The sequence below is a fragment of the Thermobia domestica genome, chromosome 8 (genome assembly GCF_964235325.1).
Source record: "Thermobia domestica chromosome 8, izTheDome1.hap1.1, whole genome shotgun sequence".
Taxonomy (NCBI): Eukaryota; Metazoa; Arthropoda; class Insecta; order Zygentoma; family Lepismatidae; genus Thermobia; species Thermobia domestica.
The window spans coordinates 256425193-256443357 of NC_137461.1; the positions used below are offsets into that span (position 1 = coordinate 256425193).

Here is an 18165-nt window from a genome sequence, read left to right on the forward strand (position 1 = left end):
GATGAAGAGCAGGTCTTTACAGCGTATTATCACCGTACTTGAGTCTCAGTTAACGGATAAACTCGTGGATTATGCCTTGATCTCATTTTCGGAGGAGTTGATTCGTGCGTTGGTAGAAACTGTAATTAGGATTTTCTAAGCGTTCTCTCCCTTACTCCTACTCGACTGCTTGCTTCAGTGACTAGAGTATTACTGTCCAAAGCTCTCACTACAAGTATTAAAACTGTTAGAGAAGCGTACGTATCTATTCCCGTAGCTATTATACAGTTACGTGACATCATGAACTAGCATTAAAGTAATATCTATAGATGTAATTGTTGCGGCAAACTTCTTTTGTAAAATTTAACTCTGTTCGTATGTAAATTGCATACATAATTCATTCGTGTAAACAAATATTTTTGGTACCTTAAGTCAAAGTATAAGTAAACACAAATCACATTCACTTCCTCATTAAACAGTAATCTTTATTTAGAAAATAAATGTTTTATGTGGAGACCGGATGTTTGGCAAAATGCCTATTTATTAGATGTATGATTCGTCTTTATGTGAGCGGTCCCGAGTTCGTTGCCAGTGGGGACACTCGATCGAAACAGTGTAAAAGCTTTTTCAGACCAGCCCCACCCTGGCTGAGGTTTTCCTGGGTTTTCCTCACTCATATCAGGGAAATACCGCAACGCTACGTAACATACAGGTCACAGGCCGCTTGCTTCCCTTTCATCAGATACTGTAATCGCCGAGGGACGTCATCCCTCATATACGTGACGGGGTAAATGTCCTTAAATGCCGACAGCCTAGAAATCTAATTCCTAATCATAATTAGATATATGCCCAAAATGAAAAGCTCATTTAGAAGGTGTGTGCTAGAAACATTAATTTTCCTGTTTTGCTTATTTCACTCTGTTGCCTATATTATAGCCTAAATGCCTAAAATTAATTAGACTAAGTTTTTTGCATTTGCATTAAAATCCGGGTTTCTTTCGGGTAACTATATAGATTTCTTCTTATTTCTGTCGCTTTCTATATATATAAAATATAAACTAACTTTATCGAAGTCAAGACTATGAAAAAAATGTCGCCGCAAGAAATGAGTGAATTATTGCTGCTAATAACTTAGACAAATTAAAGAGAATTGGGTAATAATGTACCAGTTCGCATGTTCTTGCATATTTTAAATATTCCTCGATTATATTCATGAAATTAGAAAGATAGTATTTGAAAATATCACATAATTACTGTAAAATTAGCAGTATTTCAATTTCGCCATGATGGGGCCTTTTCCTGTTCGAGTTCCAAGGCAAGATTTTCTCTCCTCTCTCTCTCTCTCTCTCTCTCTCTCTCTCTCTCTCTCTCTCTCTCTCTCTCTCTCTCTCTTTCTCTTTCTCTCTTTTAAAATAATAGAAACTGGATTAATTCGTTCTTGGTACCACAAACTCAAATGATTTTAACAGTCAATGCACTGAATTGTAAGGTAAAGTATTAACGAATAATAAGAATACTTGAATAAAAATTAACTTTTTAGGACCATGGCAAATACACTATACAAGAAAATATCACTCGTTAGCGCTGACCGTAATGAGTTCGTGCATTGTTTCGAACCGTTAATCGGTTGCCGCGCTAACTACTGGAAGAACTGCTTGCGTCTCCCAGGACTTTGTTTGACTACTCCATTTATTGTAGATGAATTCAGCATGGGTGTCCTTCAGGTAATAATACTACCGCGACGCTAAGAATCTACCGCCGCATTGGCATAGGTCTAAATTTAAATGTAGCACGTAATGTGTCCATCAGCACATACATAATAGAAAATTTTCTTAAAGAAGGGTGTTTACCGGGAAGGTGTTTTCGACTTGTTGCAAAAAAAAAAAAAAAAAAAATCATTACATGTTTTATTTGCGTGAAATATCTTTTAGGCGAAGCCATTAAAGAAGAAGAAATGGTACAGAGACATGTATAAGTATCATTGTCTGGATTCCTTGGATACGGGAACAACTCTTTACTTTTTTACTGAACAGGCTGCAATAACTGGCCTCAAATTAGTTCTTATATAATGTTCCATTCTTGTTTGTGATGGAAGCCAACTATTTCTTGTTAGAAAGTAATTTCGGAAGAATTCTTGGCCAATTAAAGACATTTCAGCAACTTCTTTCATAAAGGCTTCTCCGGGAGTAACGACAAAGTGGAGCTAAGGAACTTGAACGAAACTTTCCGTAATATTTACAGAAATTAATGAAGATAAGTTTTCAACACAAGATAATTTGATTTCCGTTCTAACACGTGCTTGAGGTTATTCAAAGTTACAAGCTCTTACGTGTTGTCTTATAGGAAATGTTTATTTAACATACTGAGTACTCTCTCTCTCTCTCTCACACACACACACACACACACACACTCTCTCTCTTACTTACTTAACTTTCTCATTAGAGTTCAACAAAGAACATTTTAATTAGGCCTACTTTTAGATTTGTCTCTGATCTCATTTCACCCTTTTGATCAACACATATTTCAACAAAAGATCCAGGTTTATAGTAAAGGCCAGGGTAAAAGTTTGGCAGGGGCCTGCAATCCTTTATTTATGCCACTGTGAAGACTATAAGTGCAACCGCAGGAACCGAGGCAACAGTGAACGGCATTGTACGACGAAATAACCCACGTTTTCATTCGAGTGATTTATGGTTGTTGCACCGACGACTGCTAGCATAATTTCCAGCTTTTCTTTATATGGCATGCATTTTACTACTTCTGATTCAAATCAACCGCAACGATGCTGGGTCAGCACCAAAATCCTCATTTCTGATGCGAGAAGTCCCTCTTGGGGTTTTCACGTTTGTTTTCATATTTTTATTGTACCAGTTATTTCATAATTATTCATTTTAATTTATCGTCCGTCTCCTTTAACTTGGAGGGCAAAACCGTAGGTCGTAAAACCCATATATAGTTGATAAAAGTGTTTTTATTTTTTTTAAATTCATTTTTGTAGAATTGAAAATTAAATAGTTTCATCTTTAGATACTTACAAGTTCCATGCTCCGTTCTTACGCATCTCGCAGCCAGTACAAGGAACGTATCGCTTGCAAACAATTTTCCTCCGCTTGCCTATTTCAGTTTCAGCAGAATGAAGGTAGAAATCATTAGATCTGACGAAGTTCATAGTCTGTAGCATGTGAGTGACGATTTTAGTAGTTCTGTTTTGTTGGCCATTGTATGAAAGACGTTCTAACAAGGATTTTTTTTTCTATTTCAGGCGGTAGAAATGTGACAGTAACTCTTCAGTCCCGCACTGGGCATACCTCAATGCTGTCAGTGGTAGGCGTTCTGGTATTTACTCAGTATTGGTACTGGTTCCCATTGTCTCATTGCCTTGCTCTGGCTTTCACACCAACTTGCTTAATTGGACTTAATGCGCAACTCAAGGTAAGTTCTCAGTCCCTATTATTATGCATACCAATTAACGCTGTAAGTCAGTTATTCCCAACTGAATGTTCTGTGATGTCACAGTTTATTTCTCCTTCTCAGTAAACTACGAAGAAAAGGAAGGAGCTGAGAGAAAACCTGACGTCATCATCAAGAGATAATGGTGACAGGCAAATATACAGGGTTTTTCCGTAAAGTAATGAGACCGAGTCTTCTAAAAACAATTTATTGATCCAGTCTGTACATATTGTTAAGATCCTTCAAAATAGTCTCCTTGGGCGTCGATACACCGCTGCCAACGCGATTCCCACGTTGCAAAGGCTCCCTGGAAGTCTGCCATAACCTCTTTCAGAGATTCTGTAACATCCCGTTGGATAATGGCAACATTGTCGAAGCGGCGACCTTTTCATGTTTCGACACTCACGGAGTTTCATGTTTCACGATCAGAGTCCACTAATTTTTCACTTTGGCCACATTTTTACCTAAACCACTCGTTGAAGGGTCCAGATCGCTCCAGATCTTCGACGGTCTCGCCGTTCTTGAACTCACTAAACCACCGGAATACCTGGGTCCTTCACAGAGCGTCTTTGTAAACCTCCTTGACCAAGTCAAACGTCTTGGAAGTAGTTTTGTCCAGGTGAAAGCAAAATTTAATCGCGTAGCGCTGCTCCAGCGAATGCTCAATTTTTCGTTTTCTGCCATGACAAAAACTCAAAAAAAAAAAGTTTTCCGCCACGCGTAATCCTCACTGCGTCAGAGCTCGGACGTCACTGCACTACGGTGCGTTGCTTAGCTTCGACTCCCCACCAAAAGCACCCTACAGGGGAGCGCGCAGCGGCCAGTCTCATTACTTTACGAACAAACCCTGTAAATATCAATATTGTACGGGATGGTCTTGCAGGCATACTACTGTTGGATCAATGACTACGAGTACACTGCCAACACTTGGTCTCCTACATCGTCCTTTCCCCTCCTTTCATTAAATGTAAGTTGTTTTCACCATTTATATAGTTGCAGCATGTTTTCATCTTACTCCTATGCTCTCTCTCTCTCTCTCTCTCTCTCTCTCTCTCTCTCTCTATATATATATATATATATATATATATATATATATATATATATATATATATATATATAAAATATAAAATTCATTTCACATTTATACTTCCCTTCGATGACAATTCAGTTTTTATCAATTCTAACTCAGCACGTATCTGTTAATTGTGTTAGTTAAACTTTTGGAAGCTGAATACAATACAAAACTGAAATTGTGTGCGCATGAATACTTGGCAAGAAACTAATCTTTTTATCTGCAACACACACTGATGTTGCTCGCTGCGATGTTTGGCTTTAATAGCGCTCATGTGGCTGGTAAACGAGCTTTAATAATTATAAACCTTAACACATAGACTGCCATCTGTTTGTAATTCCATACACACATCTCTTCAGTGCAGTGCCACGTGCATGATTTTCCATACATAAACAGTATATTGCACTTTTTTTCGCGTTCGTTCTATAAGTGTGTATGTAATTACATACATATGGCGTTGAAGTCAAAATTTAATGTCCATGCCGCATATGCCGTATATGCAAAAACCATACACAAAGAAAATTATACATTTATGCGGCTAAAACAAAGACGAAAACAAAGTATTACAAATTATCACTGTGGTACAGATGTGATGACGTCAACAGATATGGTGGCAGTCAAGGTGTTAAAGTATCAAATACAGTGGCGTACGAGAAATTTCCTAGGGAAAATTCAATCTTCCAAGTTCATATCGTTTTAGGATTTCCATGTACGTTTTTTATATGGTAAATGTTTATTTATTCTTAATATCTTGAACAAGGGGGCGGGCGTTAAAACCCAAGATTCTCTTGGGTGTGTATATCTAGGTCTATATGTACGCCCGTTCTTTGCACAGCTTCTTTCCCTCCATAGTGCACGTACTTCAATCAAATGATAAAAACTCACGCCGTCCCACCTATTTGTAGGCATGTTTAAAAATTCACTTCAAAAGGTTAGACGGAATTCTCACATTGGACATTTTATGACCATAAAATCTGAAGTTAAAATATTATAGAAATTGCTCCCTTCTTCCTACTCCGTTCCCTTAAAACCTAGAAATTGTCCCAAATGTTTGTTCCATCAAGACTTTGAATTATGTCTTATGTACTAATTTTTAGATTCCTCAACTATATGAGATGTTACCTAAATCTACGCCACTGAGAAGGGTAGGTGACATTTCCTAGTGGAACAAGTTTAAATTTAACAATTATTTCGTTATGCTACGAGATTTAATTGATTTTAAAGTCATTTAAAAAAAGTCTTTAATGACAGCTCAGTGTAGGAGAAAATAGATTCAGATAAGTAGATTCAATTTAAAGTTGAGTTGATATCACAGTTCATAAGTTTCTCATTCATTGCTTTTGAAGTTAATTATTGTAATTGGGACCACGCTGTCATTTAATTAGGAGAGAACTGCAAATAAATTGGATTTTTAGAACAAAACTAAGATAAAATCATTCCCCTCTTCCGTTGCACATGCACTCTTGCTTTAATGGTAAAGCCCTAGTTTATTCGTGTAAAGTTTGTTGAAATTAATACTTTGGCCTAAATGAGTTTGTATTTGGTACAGTAATTATTAAGTAATATTTTAATAGTAATTATTGAGTAGTCAGCTGTGTTTTATTTGTGTTGGTTGATTCTGATATCTTAATTATCGTAATTTCTGTATAAACTTTTATTTATTTAATGTCCTGTCTGCTTGTCAGAAGCACAGCACTGAAAATCATTACAGTATTAATTGCAGCTAGTTCAACCCGTTCTCATGCTTTCATGGTATTAAAACTTGATATTATAACTGTAGCCAAATGGTTAGTATGGGATTTTTTGTACATATGGTCCAGAGTTTCTATTCTCAGTGCTTTCCACGTTGACTGGATGACCCAACAATATGCAGTCGTCTGACTACCTGCTATCTTTCGTGTGCTGTTAAACCAGAGCTTGTATGTACATTGTAGACATTTGTTAGATAGCGTTAACTTTATTTTCGCATACTGGTGGAAACTATCTTTACGGAGAATCTATAGAGTCGCACACGACACTAGACAAAATTTTCGTGACGAGAGAGATGTCTTCCAATAGAAACAGATAGACTTTCATAAAGTACGGAAGGGATAACGTAGTTGGCTTCCCACGAAAAGTTGTGGTGACGTTTATGAGAAGTGACACCTTAGTTACTCGTGGCTCGCTGAGCGCAGTAGGCGGTTGGTGGTGATTGGCTACCCTCTCACCACACCTTCAGTGACGAGCAGGTCCAAGCGCGGGAGGCCGACGTTATACCTTCTAAACTATAGACGGGAGAGAGCCACAACTCTTATCACGTAGGCAACCCACACTCTCCGAAACAAGACATCACTTTCATGATACCTTTTAGAGAGGAGACAGCCACAACTCTTGTCATGTAGGCAACTTTAGTACACATAAGTAGAGACATAACTCTTCCAGTAGAAACACACACACTTTCACAACACTTCTCGAAACAATAGTCTCACAAGGGAACCTTCCGAAAATGATAGTTGCAGTGAAAGATGTGGCCTATGCCAATTGAAAGAGCTGTAACAGAGATGAGCATTCCCAAAAAATTAGCTGCCCATAGCAATAGGTTCAAGAAATATAAGGGGTGGAAGTTCGGGAAACAGCAAGATTGGACAAGGGGAAAAAGTGCAAATTCCGCAAAAAAGGGGGGCACGGCAAAATACAATGCTGACAAGTGATGTATAGAAAGAGACTTGCCACAATAGGGAACAAATGAAGGCCACCAGTGGGGTTAACAGTGTTGTCAACTGCAATGAAAAGTACATGTTTTGCAAAGAGCACTATATGTAGTGAGTGCAATATTTAGTGTCATGTAGAACATAAGATATGACGTGTAAAATCAGTGGTACAATCTAACAAAAGAAAATAGAAAAAACAGAAGTACGAAAAATACTGAAAAGACGAAGTTGGCCATAATGCGCCACATTTGATCACGAGCTGTGCATATTAGAATGAACAAAACAAGAAGCACCAACTATGCAGGAAACCGACGTACCTAGAGTCAAAAAGAAAAACGAGTTCCAAAGTTAGCAGCACTGGCCATGAAAATCCAGACAATTTTAATATAGTTAGGCCACTCGCTTCACAAAAAGAAAATTCCGACAAGAGCCATTAACCTTCGCATCATTTGTACATGCTCGTCCACATTGTACGTGCAATTGTTCGATGAGACAATGGTCCAAACAGAAGATACATTTGCAGCGAGCACAGTGGAATACTGCCAATCCGTCATACATGGTACAATGATCGCCTGTGAATGTCTCAAAACAGTACTCTAGAGGTGTCGGAACCTTTGGTGGTCTTTCTACCACATATCCACACCAGTAGAAAGTAAACATAATCAAAGGCTTGATCTGCTGTGTGTTGCTGGCTGCAGTACTATCACCGCCTATATGATGTATTCAGTGTGTCCCACCTAACTCTGCGACTGAAATAGTTTCAAAGCGAAAAAAATGTGACACATCCAGTTGTGCAGGAATGTATCCATGTCAGCGGGCGAGAAACTTCTGTGAGACGCAAGTGCCCCCAAGTCCCCCATCATAGGGTCCCAGGGACCAACTTCAAACTTTCAAATAGCACCATCGGTCGAGTTATATTTCTTTCGATAAATCATGGAATATGCAACAACACATATCAGAAATATTTACTATATGAGATTTCAAAATGGCCTCCAAAAACATCTGCTCGGTGACAAGAACAACGTGCATTTTTGGCGGCCATTTTGAAACCCGTGCTTCACATGGCAAATGTTTCTTATAGGCGGTGTTGTATCTATCCAGAGAAATATCATCCGCCCCCTGTTCCCATTTGAAATGTTGCGGTTGACCCCTCGAGCCTTATGATGCGGACCCTGGGGACTTGCTTCTTACAAAGTTTTCTTGGCCCTCGACATGAGTACATTCCTGTGCAATTGGATTTGCAACATCTCTTTTCGCTTCGCAGCAATTTGAGATCACAATGTTCGATGCCATGTTAAGACACAACATATATTTGTGGCGGCCATTTTGAAAAACATGCTTCATATAGCAAATGTTTCCTATATGGGTTGTTGCACATTCCATGATCTATCGAGAGAGGTACCACTCGGCCCCTGTTGCCATCTGAAAGTTTGAAGTTGGCTCCTGGGGCCCTATGATGGGGATCCTGGGGGCACTTGCTTCTTACAGATTTATCATCCCCTGACATTGGTACATTCCTGCACAACTGGATCCGTCACATTTTTGTTCGTTTCTCGAATCTTTCAGGTCACAAAGTTTGGTGGGACACCCTGTATATTCCTTCTGTATGTTTACTTCTATTATAGGTTGTTGGCTCAACCCAACCATTTCATGTTCCCCGACTTGGCATTGCCTCAATCACTCTAGCATTGATACATTCCGGGTGATGCCTGTTGCCGGAATTTTCTTTTTGTGAAGCGAGTGGTCTAACTATATTAGACTTGTCTGGATGTTAATGGCCAGTGCTGCCAACTTTGGAACTCGTTTTTCTTTTCGACTCTAGGTACGTCGGTTTCCTGCAAATTTGGTGCTTCTTGTTTTGTTCATTCTAATATGCACAGCTCGTGATCAAATGTGGCGCATTATGGCCAACTTCGTCTTTTCAGTATTTTTCGTACTTCTGTTTTTCTATTTTCTTTTGTTAGATTGTACCACCGATTATACACGTCATATCTTATGTTCTACATGACAGGTTGACACTGAATATTGCACTCACTTCATATAGTGTTCTTTGCAAAACATGTACTTTTCATTGCAGTTGACAACACTGTTAACCCCACTGGTGGCCTCCATTTGTTCCCTATTGTGGCAAGTCTCTTTCTATACATCACTTGTCAGCATTGTATTTTGCCGTGCCCGCCTTTTTTTGTGGAATTTGCACTTTTCCCCCTTGTCCAACCTTGCTGTTTCCCGAACTTCCACCCCTTATATTTCTTGAACCTATTGCTATGGGCAGCTAATTTTTTGGGAATGCTCATCTCTGTTACAGCTCTTTCAATTGGCACAGGCCATATCTTTCACTGCAACTATCATTTTCGGAAGGTTCCCTTGTCAGCTTTTGTCTCATGGGCAGCCTTAGAGAAATCAAACTCGAGCACAGATTGATAATGTTACACTAGCAATGTTTAAAATTTGGTTGCAATCATGAGAAGAGCACGCTCTTGAGGGAACTCACATCCCACATTTTCACGAGCTACTAGCTAAAGGCACAAAACTCACTTAATACCTTAATTCTTGTATTCAGTAGGGAGTCTACCTTGTAGTGATAAATTAGTACTTTTTACTGTAGTATCTCTGCAGTCTCTCTCAAATCCCGATCCAACTGTCACCAAATTTTATGATTTAGACAAGAGTGTTTCTGCACATGGTGGCAGAGTTCTCTTCCCAAAATAATAGGTCCACATCTGCTGCAGATTGTAATTCAAATCCGGAATGTTCGTAAACTTTGGAGCGGTAGTGTGTGTGTTCGAACTTTGTGATGTGAATTCGACCACCTTGTGTTAAATAGGATTCCACAATGTTACTGGTATTTTTAGTTTTGGCAATTTCTAAACTCCCTGATACTGGGAAACACTGTTTCAGTATAGACAAACAAGAATAAGCGACGGTACGGTAGAGTCTAGTATCAATACTGGACAGCTTTATAAGCTCTTACGTATTCATCTATCATTTAACTGTTCGTGCAGTAAATATGATTTTACTTTTCGAGCAGGAAAAGCTGATAAACAAGAGAATCCTTACGAATTGCTTGACAGCGTTGTGTAATTCGAAATGAAGTAAACCATTTTCTCCTTGCAGCTTTACGCTCAAAAGTAGATCAAATCGTAATCAATCTGGTATTAAAAAGTAGAATTAAAAGTACAGTGTATCTTGAAGTTTCGTTCGTGGTTTATCTATTGTTTCTGGCATTGATGCTGAGAACCAAATAACAGAGGGTTATATTTCCACCGTGTCGTGCATGTCTTTAGGAGCATAATTATCTGGCTGTCTATGCCTTCCGATAAATTTTTGGCGGGCTATATTCAGAAATCATGCATTTATGCACCCACTTTGGTCTATAATTTTATTTCATGCTTTTATGTGGGGAATCCTTTCGCAAAATTCGTCAGTTTTGTTTCCCAACACCCTGTATATGGATATAAAATTTAAATTATTTCATTTAATTGTTAGGTGCCTCTTTAGAACCTCTCTGGTAATAAGATTGGATGCAAGTAGTTCTCAGTGTGCGTTGAAAATGAATTACTTAAAGTGCAATATCTGACTTCATGAGTCCTTTCCTCTCTCTAATGCTGTTGGTTCTAGGACTGAGTGAATTCTTGAAGCGTTGATATCTGAGAGTCAGCGGAGGTGTTAATAGTTCTGTTGACTAGATATCCCTACCTCCGCCCCTTCTTACCGTTAGATGAAATACTAGAGAGACGTGTACGCTGTTAATAAAAGGCTTTGAGTAGGCTGTCAGGAAGTTTCCTCACGTTCGATACTGTAAGTCTCTTTCTCTTCGTAGTCGCTGTTTCATCTAGGCTTTCGCTGCATTTCTATGCTGCTTAAGTTCTTGTGTAGAGATAATGCATCCCGTTCTCAGATTTTCATAAGTTTGCACAAAGATCAAGGAAAGCACAGCAGAAAAAGAAGTTAAATTGCTTTTTATTTTTCATCGTGAACAAATTTTCTCCTGTGCTGTGAAGAAAAACTTCGCGAAACTTTTGTATAACAACGATAAGAAATGTTTATATGTGAACTTACTTGCTGTACAATATTATAGTTGCTAAGCTGTCTTAGCACGTTTCATTTTATTCTCCTTCCGTATTCAGTAGTATAATAGGAAGAGTGAAAGATACTGCGCTAATAGCGAAATGTATTTGATACGGGAATAACTCCCATTATTTTTTTTTAACACCCTCAAACTATGCGTCTCTTGTAATGCATTTACGAAATCTCTTTCAACACGTCAAAAGCCCAGACCATTGTTCTCTGAGAATACTATTGAAAAACTAATCGTTGCAGTTTCCAAGAGTTCGGTAAATTGTCTTTAAAAATCCAATGGATGAAGCTGTTGTCTTCTCAAATGTATTTTAAGAGTATTAATTAATTAAATACAATTATATATGCAAAATAGGTGAGTGTGAGGAATGGTCAGTTACTTTAACATGATTGCTTCTAAAAACTGTTTACTTCGCGGGGTGAGAAGGAGCATTGCCATGATGGAAAAGTAAACGTCGAATTTTCAGGTTTACCGTTGCATACGAGTTAGCCGTAACAATCTGTTGCTTTTGTAGCGCACTCAATGTTGCAAGCATTGTCCATTTCAGGATTATAAATCTGACACGTTAAGATTAATCATTTATTATTCATGTCTAAATTTGTTAATTTAAGTTTTATTATTATTAAATTTATAGTTTTTGATCACTTTACTAGAAAGCTTTTAAGAATAAATACGGAAGAATGCGTTTTCTTCACTGTCGTTTTGTAAACATAGGAATCGAAGCAGATTATGCTAAAGTAGGCAATAGACCAGCCATGTGCAACAGCCGGCCCACGGCTCACTTCCGGCCCATTGAATTCTTTCATCCGGCCCACCTGAGCCATTATTAAAAATATATTTCTTACGTAGTCCCTTAAACTGAACTCATTTTTTTTCCTGGATAACTATTGACTACCTTGAAAATATTCTTCTCGCTGGAACATCCAGTGTACCACCAAACATTGAGAGACAAGTCCAGAACATAAAGGATCAAGTTTGCCATTAAAGTAATAAATAAACAGTTTTTTAAAAATCTTCTTTAGTAAGTAAATATGTTGGTTACAGTTGTAACAGATTTGGTGTCCCTATGATATTTACGGATGACTTTTTTCGGAAATTTCATTTTTCGTTTTCTGTTTTTCAAAAAAAAAATCCGTTTTTCGATGTTTTTTTGTTTTGCGATGGTTCTTAGTTTCTCGATGATTTTTCATTTTTCGAAAAATTTTCGAATATTAGCGGAATGATAATGTGAGAGGAAACGGGAGTACCACGAGGAAACCCACGGACACGATGTTGTCTGCCACGAACTTACTTGGCCGGGGACCCCATACACAAGAGGTAAGCGTTCTACCGCTTAGCCACCGTGCCCCCTTGGATTTGGATTTAATGAAAGGATAGTGTATGATGCCTACTATTGACGAAACTCATCCAGTCACTACTAAAATTAATATGGTTATGAACCGCGATGTATTGAGTACGCATATTAAATATTATGGTGTTTGGGACTTTGGTTCCAGAGTTATTGCTAATCAAATTTGTGTTTTAAGTTAGTGATATCAAGAAATTTCGCTAAGACGCATTTGATTAAACTCAAATGATCTTGACGAAAGTTTGTAGGATCGTAAATATTGACAAGCTTGGTATGCATGGAAGCTCAGTATAAAATATTATGGTGTATAGACTTTTTGTTCTTGAGCTATTAGTTATCAATGTTAGGTTTGAAATAAGTGAAATCAAGAAATTTCATTAAAGCGCGAAAGATGGAACTCATCCAATTTTTAACAAACTTGGCAAGGTGGTAGATCTTGACGAGCTTAGTAACTATAAGGGCAACCAAGAAAGATCTGTCGCTTTTTCACCCAACACCTTCAAACATCGGTATGTAACCTAAGACATACCTGGAAGATCAAAAATAGTCTCCATCAGCATCGACGAACTTCAGCCAACATTTTGGAAGGCCATGTATAACATCGCGGTAAACTTGGTGTGTCGTGAAGCGAAGAAGGTATCAACTGCATTTTGCACCTCTAGTAGGGATTTGAACTGGCGTTCTCTAAGGTGATTGTCCAAGGAATGGGACAGGTGATAATCGGACGGTGCAGTGTCCGGGGAGTATGGCGGATGTAATAGTTTTTCCCATCCAAGATGTAAATGGTGTCCCGGGTTATCCTAGCCACGTGGGACTTACTTGTTAGCGTTGTCCTGTAACAGGAGGACCTCTTTGCGATTCAGAAATGCTGGCTCCAGAGTTTTGAGTTTTTCTTGAACACGGTTCAACTGCTGACAATACAGTTACATTAATTCTCTGACCAGCTGGTAGCAGTTCCCGATACACAATGCCGCAATAGTCCATCAAACACTCAGAAGACCTTCTTCTGGTGCAGTGCTGGTTTCGTCTGTTTTGGAATCGGTTTGTGAGATGCTAACCAATTATGACGGCGCCGTGGAGCTTCATACAGGATCCACTTTGTATCACATGTCAACACCCTGTTCAGAAATGGCCCCTTCCTCAGACGAGATAGCAAAGAAACAGGTGTTTGCTCGCGTTGCATTCTGGCCCGGAGTCAAATCATGTGGGACCGATCAACCCAACTTGTAGGGCTTCCCAAGTTGATGGAAGTGCTGCAAAATGGTTTCTCCACTCACACTGAATTATAGTCCCAGTTCCTTTCGCCTCAATTGCTGCCTGAAGATCTTGATTTTGTACATGTGTTGGTCTTCCGGCACGTGATAAGTCTTCGAGTGTTTCTTCACCGTCCTTAATTTTGTTAAACCACCGCTGCACTGTCAGAGTAGCCACGACACCCTCACCAAAGGCCTGGCATATCTTCTGCCCTGCTGCAGCGGCGTTTGACGCCAGTTTGAACTCGTACATCATGCACGCCCTTATGACGTTCTGTGGAGGTCCCATGTTCACTCTGTCCTTACGCAAGTTCACGGTGTAACTGAACTGCGACAACCAGGTAGTATGTTGTATATTCCTACACCAACAACTGATTTCACCTTATCTCCATTCTCATTGAACTCGCGGTGTGAGGGCCAATGGAGCACAGACCTCCAGAAAAAGCGACAGAACTTTTTTTTTTTTTTTTTTTGGTTACCTTTGTATACGTAATATTAAGGTGAGCAAACATTTGAGTTATTGACTATCAAAATTAGGTTTGATCATTAAATAACAAAAGGATTTCCGTCGATATAACGCACATTATCGACAGAAGTAATTTAATCGTGACTTAAATTTGTACAGTTGTACACTTTAACGCGTTTAGTATACATGGTTAATATTATGAAATATGAGCTTTTGGTTCTCAAAATATTGTCCAGAAAATTTGGGTTTGAACTTAATAAAATCAAGGAATTTCATTAAAACGCGTTAAACTGATCCGATATTGGAAAAAGTTTATATGGTCATTGGTCATAGACTTTGACGAGGCTGGTACGCGTGCGAGCTCAGCACGAAATATTGATGTACAGACTCCTCTACTCACTAAAGACTCTTCACTAAGATCCCCGCATTTCTGTTATTTTCTATAACTAACTCAGTATCCGAAACAAGTTGGTTGATTTGTTCTAAAGATGTTTTACATACGGTAGGACAGAGAACTAAGTATCTAACTACAATAATCTCATCAAACGAGAATTCAAATTTTAAACAGGTGGGTCTTCGTTTTCGTATTGGTTTTTACTGCTACTAATTTCAGTAGAAGAATACTACTAAGATGATTTTTTTTATTTGGTGGTTTGTTGAAGTTTAGCGTCTGTTTTCAGTATCAAGCGAGACTGTACAAGACGTGGACCTACATTTTAAAGTGGAATCCGAACCACCGTAACAGTTCAGTGCTTTCCCCACTCGGAACCCTGTGCATCAAAAGAATACGCGCTAACTACTAGACCAGTGGGCAGGGCTTGAAATCCTTTCTTGGGATTATGAAGTTGTGTATTTGAAAGAAACGTTTGTCGCTTCTTAGTATCTCTCTCGTTCTATGAGAATCAATATTGTAACCGGTGATTTAGTAAGTATTTATCACTTTCGGTTGCATTAAACTTAGAGATAGAAATTACCATTGTGATACAGAATCCATATCAAAAACTGCTTCCGGCTATCGTGTTTTCTTTACTATGAAACTGGAAATGGTAGTTGCTCACCATTTCCGGTTTACATAGAGGGATACAGATCGAGATAACAGTCTTCGGATCGTGGATTCATATCAAAAATTATATCTCGTTATCTCTTATCATTTTGAAATTAGAAGTGGTAGTAAATTTCTACCAGAGTATAAAACTTAGAGATAGTGTATTCCCAAGGTACTGAATTCATGCTTGTCGCTATTACCATGCTTATTCTATGGTGATCAATACTGAAACCGGGAGTTGTGATCTCCCCCTTTTGTTTTAGTCGAGAACTTGTTTAACAATAAGTTTCGTTTCACAGTGTAAAATTACGGTTGACTTCCAATCTATGCGAATTGAATACTCAAACTAACAAGTAGCACAACTAAAACTCCTGGTTGCAATAAGATCAAAGGTAGAATCTGTTCCTCGGATGCTGAATCTGTATCAAAAAGCCATTATTAGCTACCTCTTACCATTTTTGTTCTATGTCGCTCAAGATTGAAAGCAGGAATGGCTAATTTAAACCTCTTCCGGCTTGAATAGAGGATTAAGGGAGGAGATGGAATCTATTCTTAGAACGCTGAATCGATTACAGAAAACCTCTTCTCGATATCTTCTATAGTTTTTGTTTGAGTAAATTTCAAGTATTTCCGGTTTCAGAAGAGTGGTGCAGGTTATGGAAATATAATCTCTTAAAACCCTGAATCGATTGCAGAAAATAGGTTGTCGCTAGCCATTACAATTTTTGTTTTATCGCGACAAATGTTAAAAGTGGAAATGGTTAATTTGAAAAAAACATCTCGATATCTCTCACCAATTTTACTCTATGGAAATTAGTATTACCTATAAAATCAAAAATAGTAATGAACTTCAACCGCTTCTGCCTTTGTGAAATGTTGCAAATTGTAATGGTATATCCTCTTGAGACACTGAATCGATTGTAGGAGAACCACTTCTCCTATCAATGAACAATTTTGTTTTGTGACGCTAAATGTTGAAACTTGTAATCGTTAATTTGAACCACTTCTGGTGTGAATAGAGGTCAATGGTAGAACTTGTTCTTAGGACGCTTAGTCGATCGCGAAAAACCGCAGCACGATTTCTCTTAGTTTTCGCTTTATAAAAATCAATATTGAAACCAATATACAGTGAAACCTCTGTAAAGCGGACAGCCGTGGGGAATCAAAAATTGTCCGCTATAGAGAGGTGTCCGCCTTAGAGAGATTTCAATATTTTCTTACATAAATTAATAAACAAGGTAATATGCAATTAGAAAATTTTTTTTGCATGAATCTCGTATTTATGAATATTACCAAAATGTTACTGTACCTGCATTATCTTGCGCCATTCAATTGGAGGCACAACATGGGAATAAGATGTTATAGTTCTCTGCCCTTTACATTTATCGCTACTTACTACGTTTTCGGTGTGTTGCTTTAATCTGTGAGTTAATTGCAGTCCAGCAATGACTTTTATAAAAAGACCCGTGGTCAAAAATACCAAACTTGTCTTCTGTTTGGTTAGAGACTCCAGTGGGACGGTAGAATGATGTGTCATTCCAAACAGTGGGCAATTGTCAATCACTTTTGTTTCTGAAGCAGGTTGGGTGGGAGTGGAATGCAAGCAAATGATATAAGGGTGTTGTGAAACAGAGACCCTTCCTCGGGGTTGCTGAACAGACAGTTGAGGAGGCAAAATGTTGTGACACCCACATGTTCTTCCTTGGTGACATACGTATGAATTACTAAAAGTGTATTTTTACTGCACTTTTCAACTTGTTTCTAGAGAAAGTGTCCGTAATGCGGAGGTAAATAATACCTATAAAAGACAAGAAAGACTGTCCGTGTCCGTACTAGAGAGTGTCCGCTTTAGAGAGGGTTTTCCAATATGTTTTTTTCTATTACAGTTTTTGGGGATTACAAACTATGTCCGTTATGGGAGGTGTCCGCTTTATAGAGGTGTCCGTTAGTAGAGGTTTCACTGTACTAGTAAATTCAGCTACTTTCGGTTTCGATAGTATTGTTGGTTGTAATGATATGCTCTTGAGATGCTGTATCGATTCGATCGAAAAAAAAAATCTTGAGGGTATCTATTACTGTTTGTTCTATATCAATTAATGTTGAAACCGAAAATGGTTAATTTGAAGAACTTCCGATTTGAATAGAGGATTAATAGAAAAAATAGAGCTATGTTTTGGAAGTTGAATCGATTGCAAAAATCTACATCTCGATATCTCTTACTGTTTTTGCTTTATGTAATTCAGTATTGAAACCGGAAATACTGTAATAGTAAATGTAAACAATTTCTGGTTTTGGATGGTTATATGTTGTGTTAAGACGCTAAATTGTTTGTAATAAATCGCTTTTCGCTATCTATTACCCTTTTCGTTCTATAGCGATAGAAGTTGAAAGCAGAAAAGGGTATTTAAATCACTTCCGGCTTGAATGGAGAAGACAAAACCTCTTTGAGGGGCTCTGAATCGACTGCAAGAAACGGCTTCTCAATATCTGTTACTGTTTTTGCTCTGATACCAGTCGACAGACGGACGGACGGACAAAGCTGTTCTATAAGACTTCCGACACTTATGCATAGCCAGGGTGTCTACTAATATTGGAAATACTTGAATTATACTGGAATTTAATTTTGGTACTGGAAATACACTGGAATTTTAATTCACGTACAGGAAAAATCATGAAACATAATTTGTCAACAATGTTTTTTTTTTTTTTTTTTTTGTAATTGTTTTAATAGTGTTAGAAACAATTTTGTATCCATTAAGATTGTAAATTTTTCCAAAGCAA

At 38.2% G+C, this 18165-nt stretch overlaps 1 protein-coding gene across 1 annotated transcript in view; it reads left to right on the forward strand.

Moving 5' to 3' along the window:
- Window positions 1–18165, forward strand: part of LOC145693559 (26S proteasome non-ATPase regulatory subunit 1-like) — a 756631-nt gene that overhangs the window by 719862 nt on the left and 18604 nt on the right. Inside the window, exon 6 of the mRNA XM_081769649.1 lies at window positions 3242–3411. Within this exon, the coding sequence (XP_081625775.1) occupies window positions 3242–3411 (170 nt within the window). The remainder of the gene's footprint in view (window positions 1–3241; window positions 3412–18165) is intronic.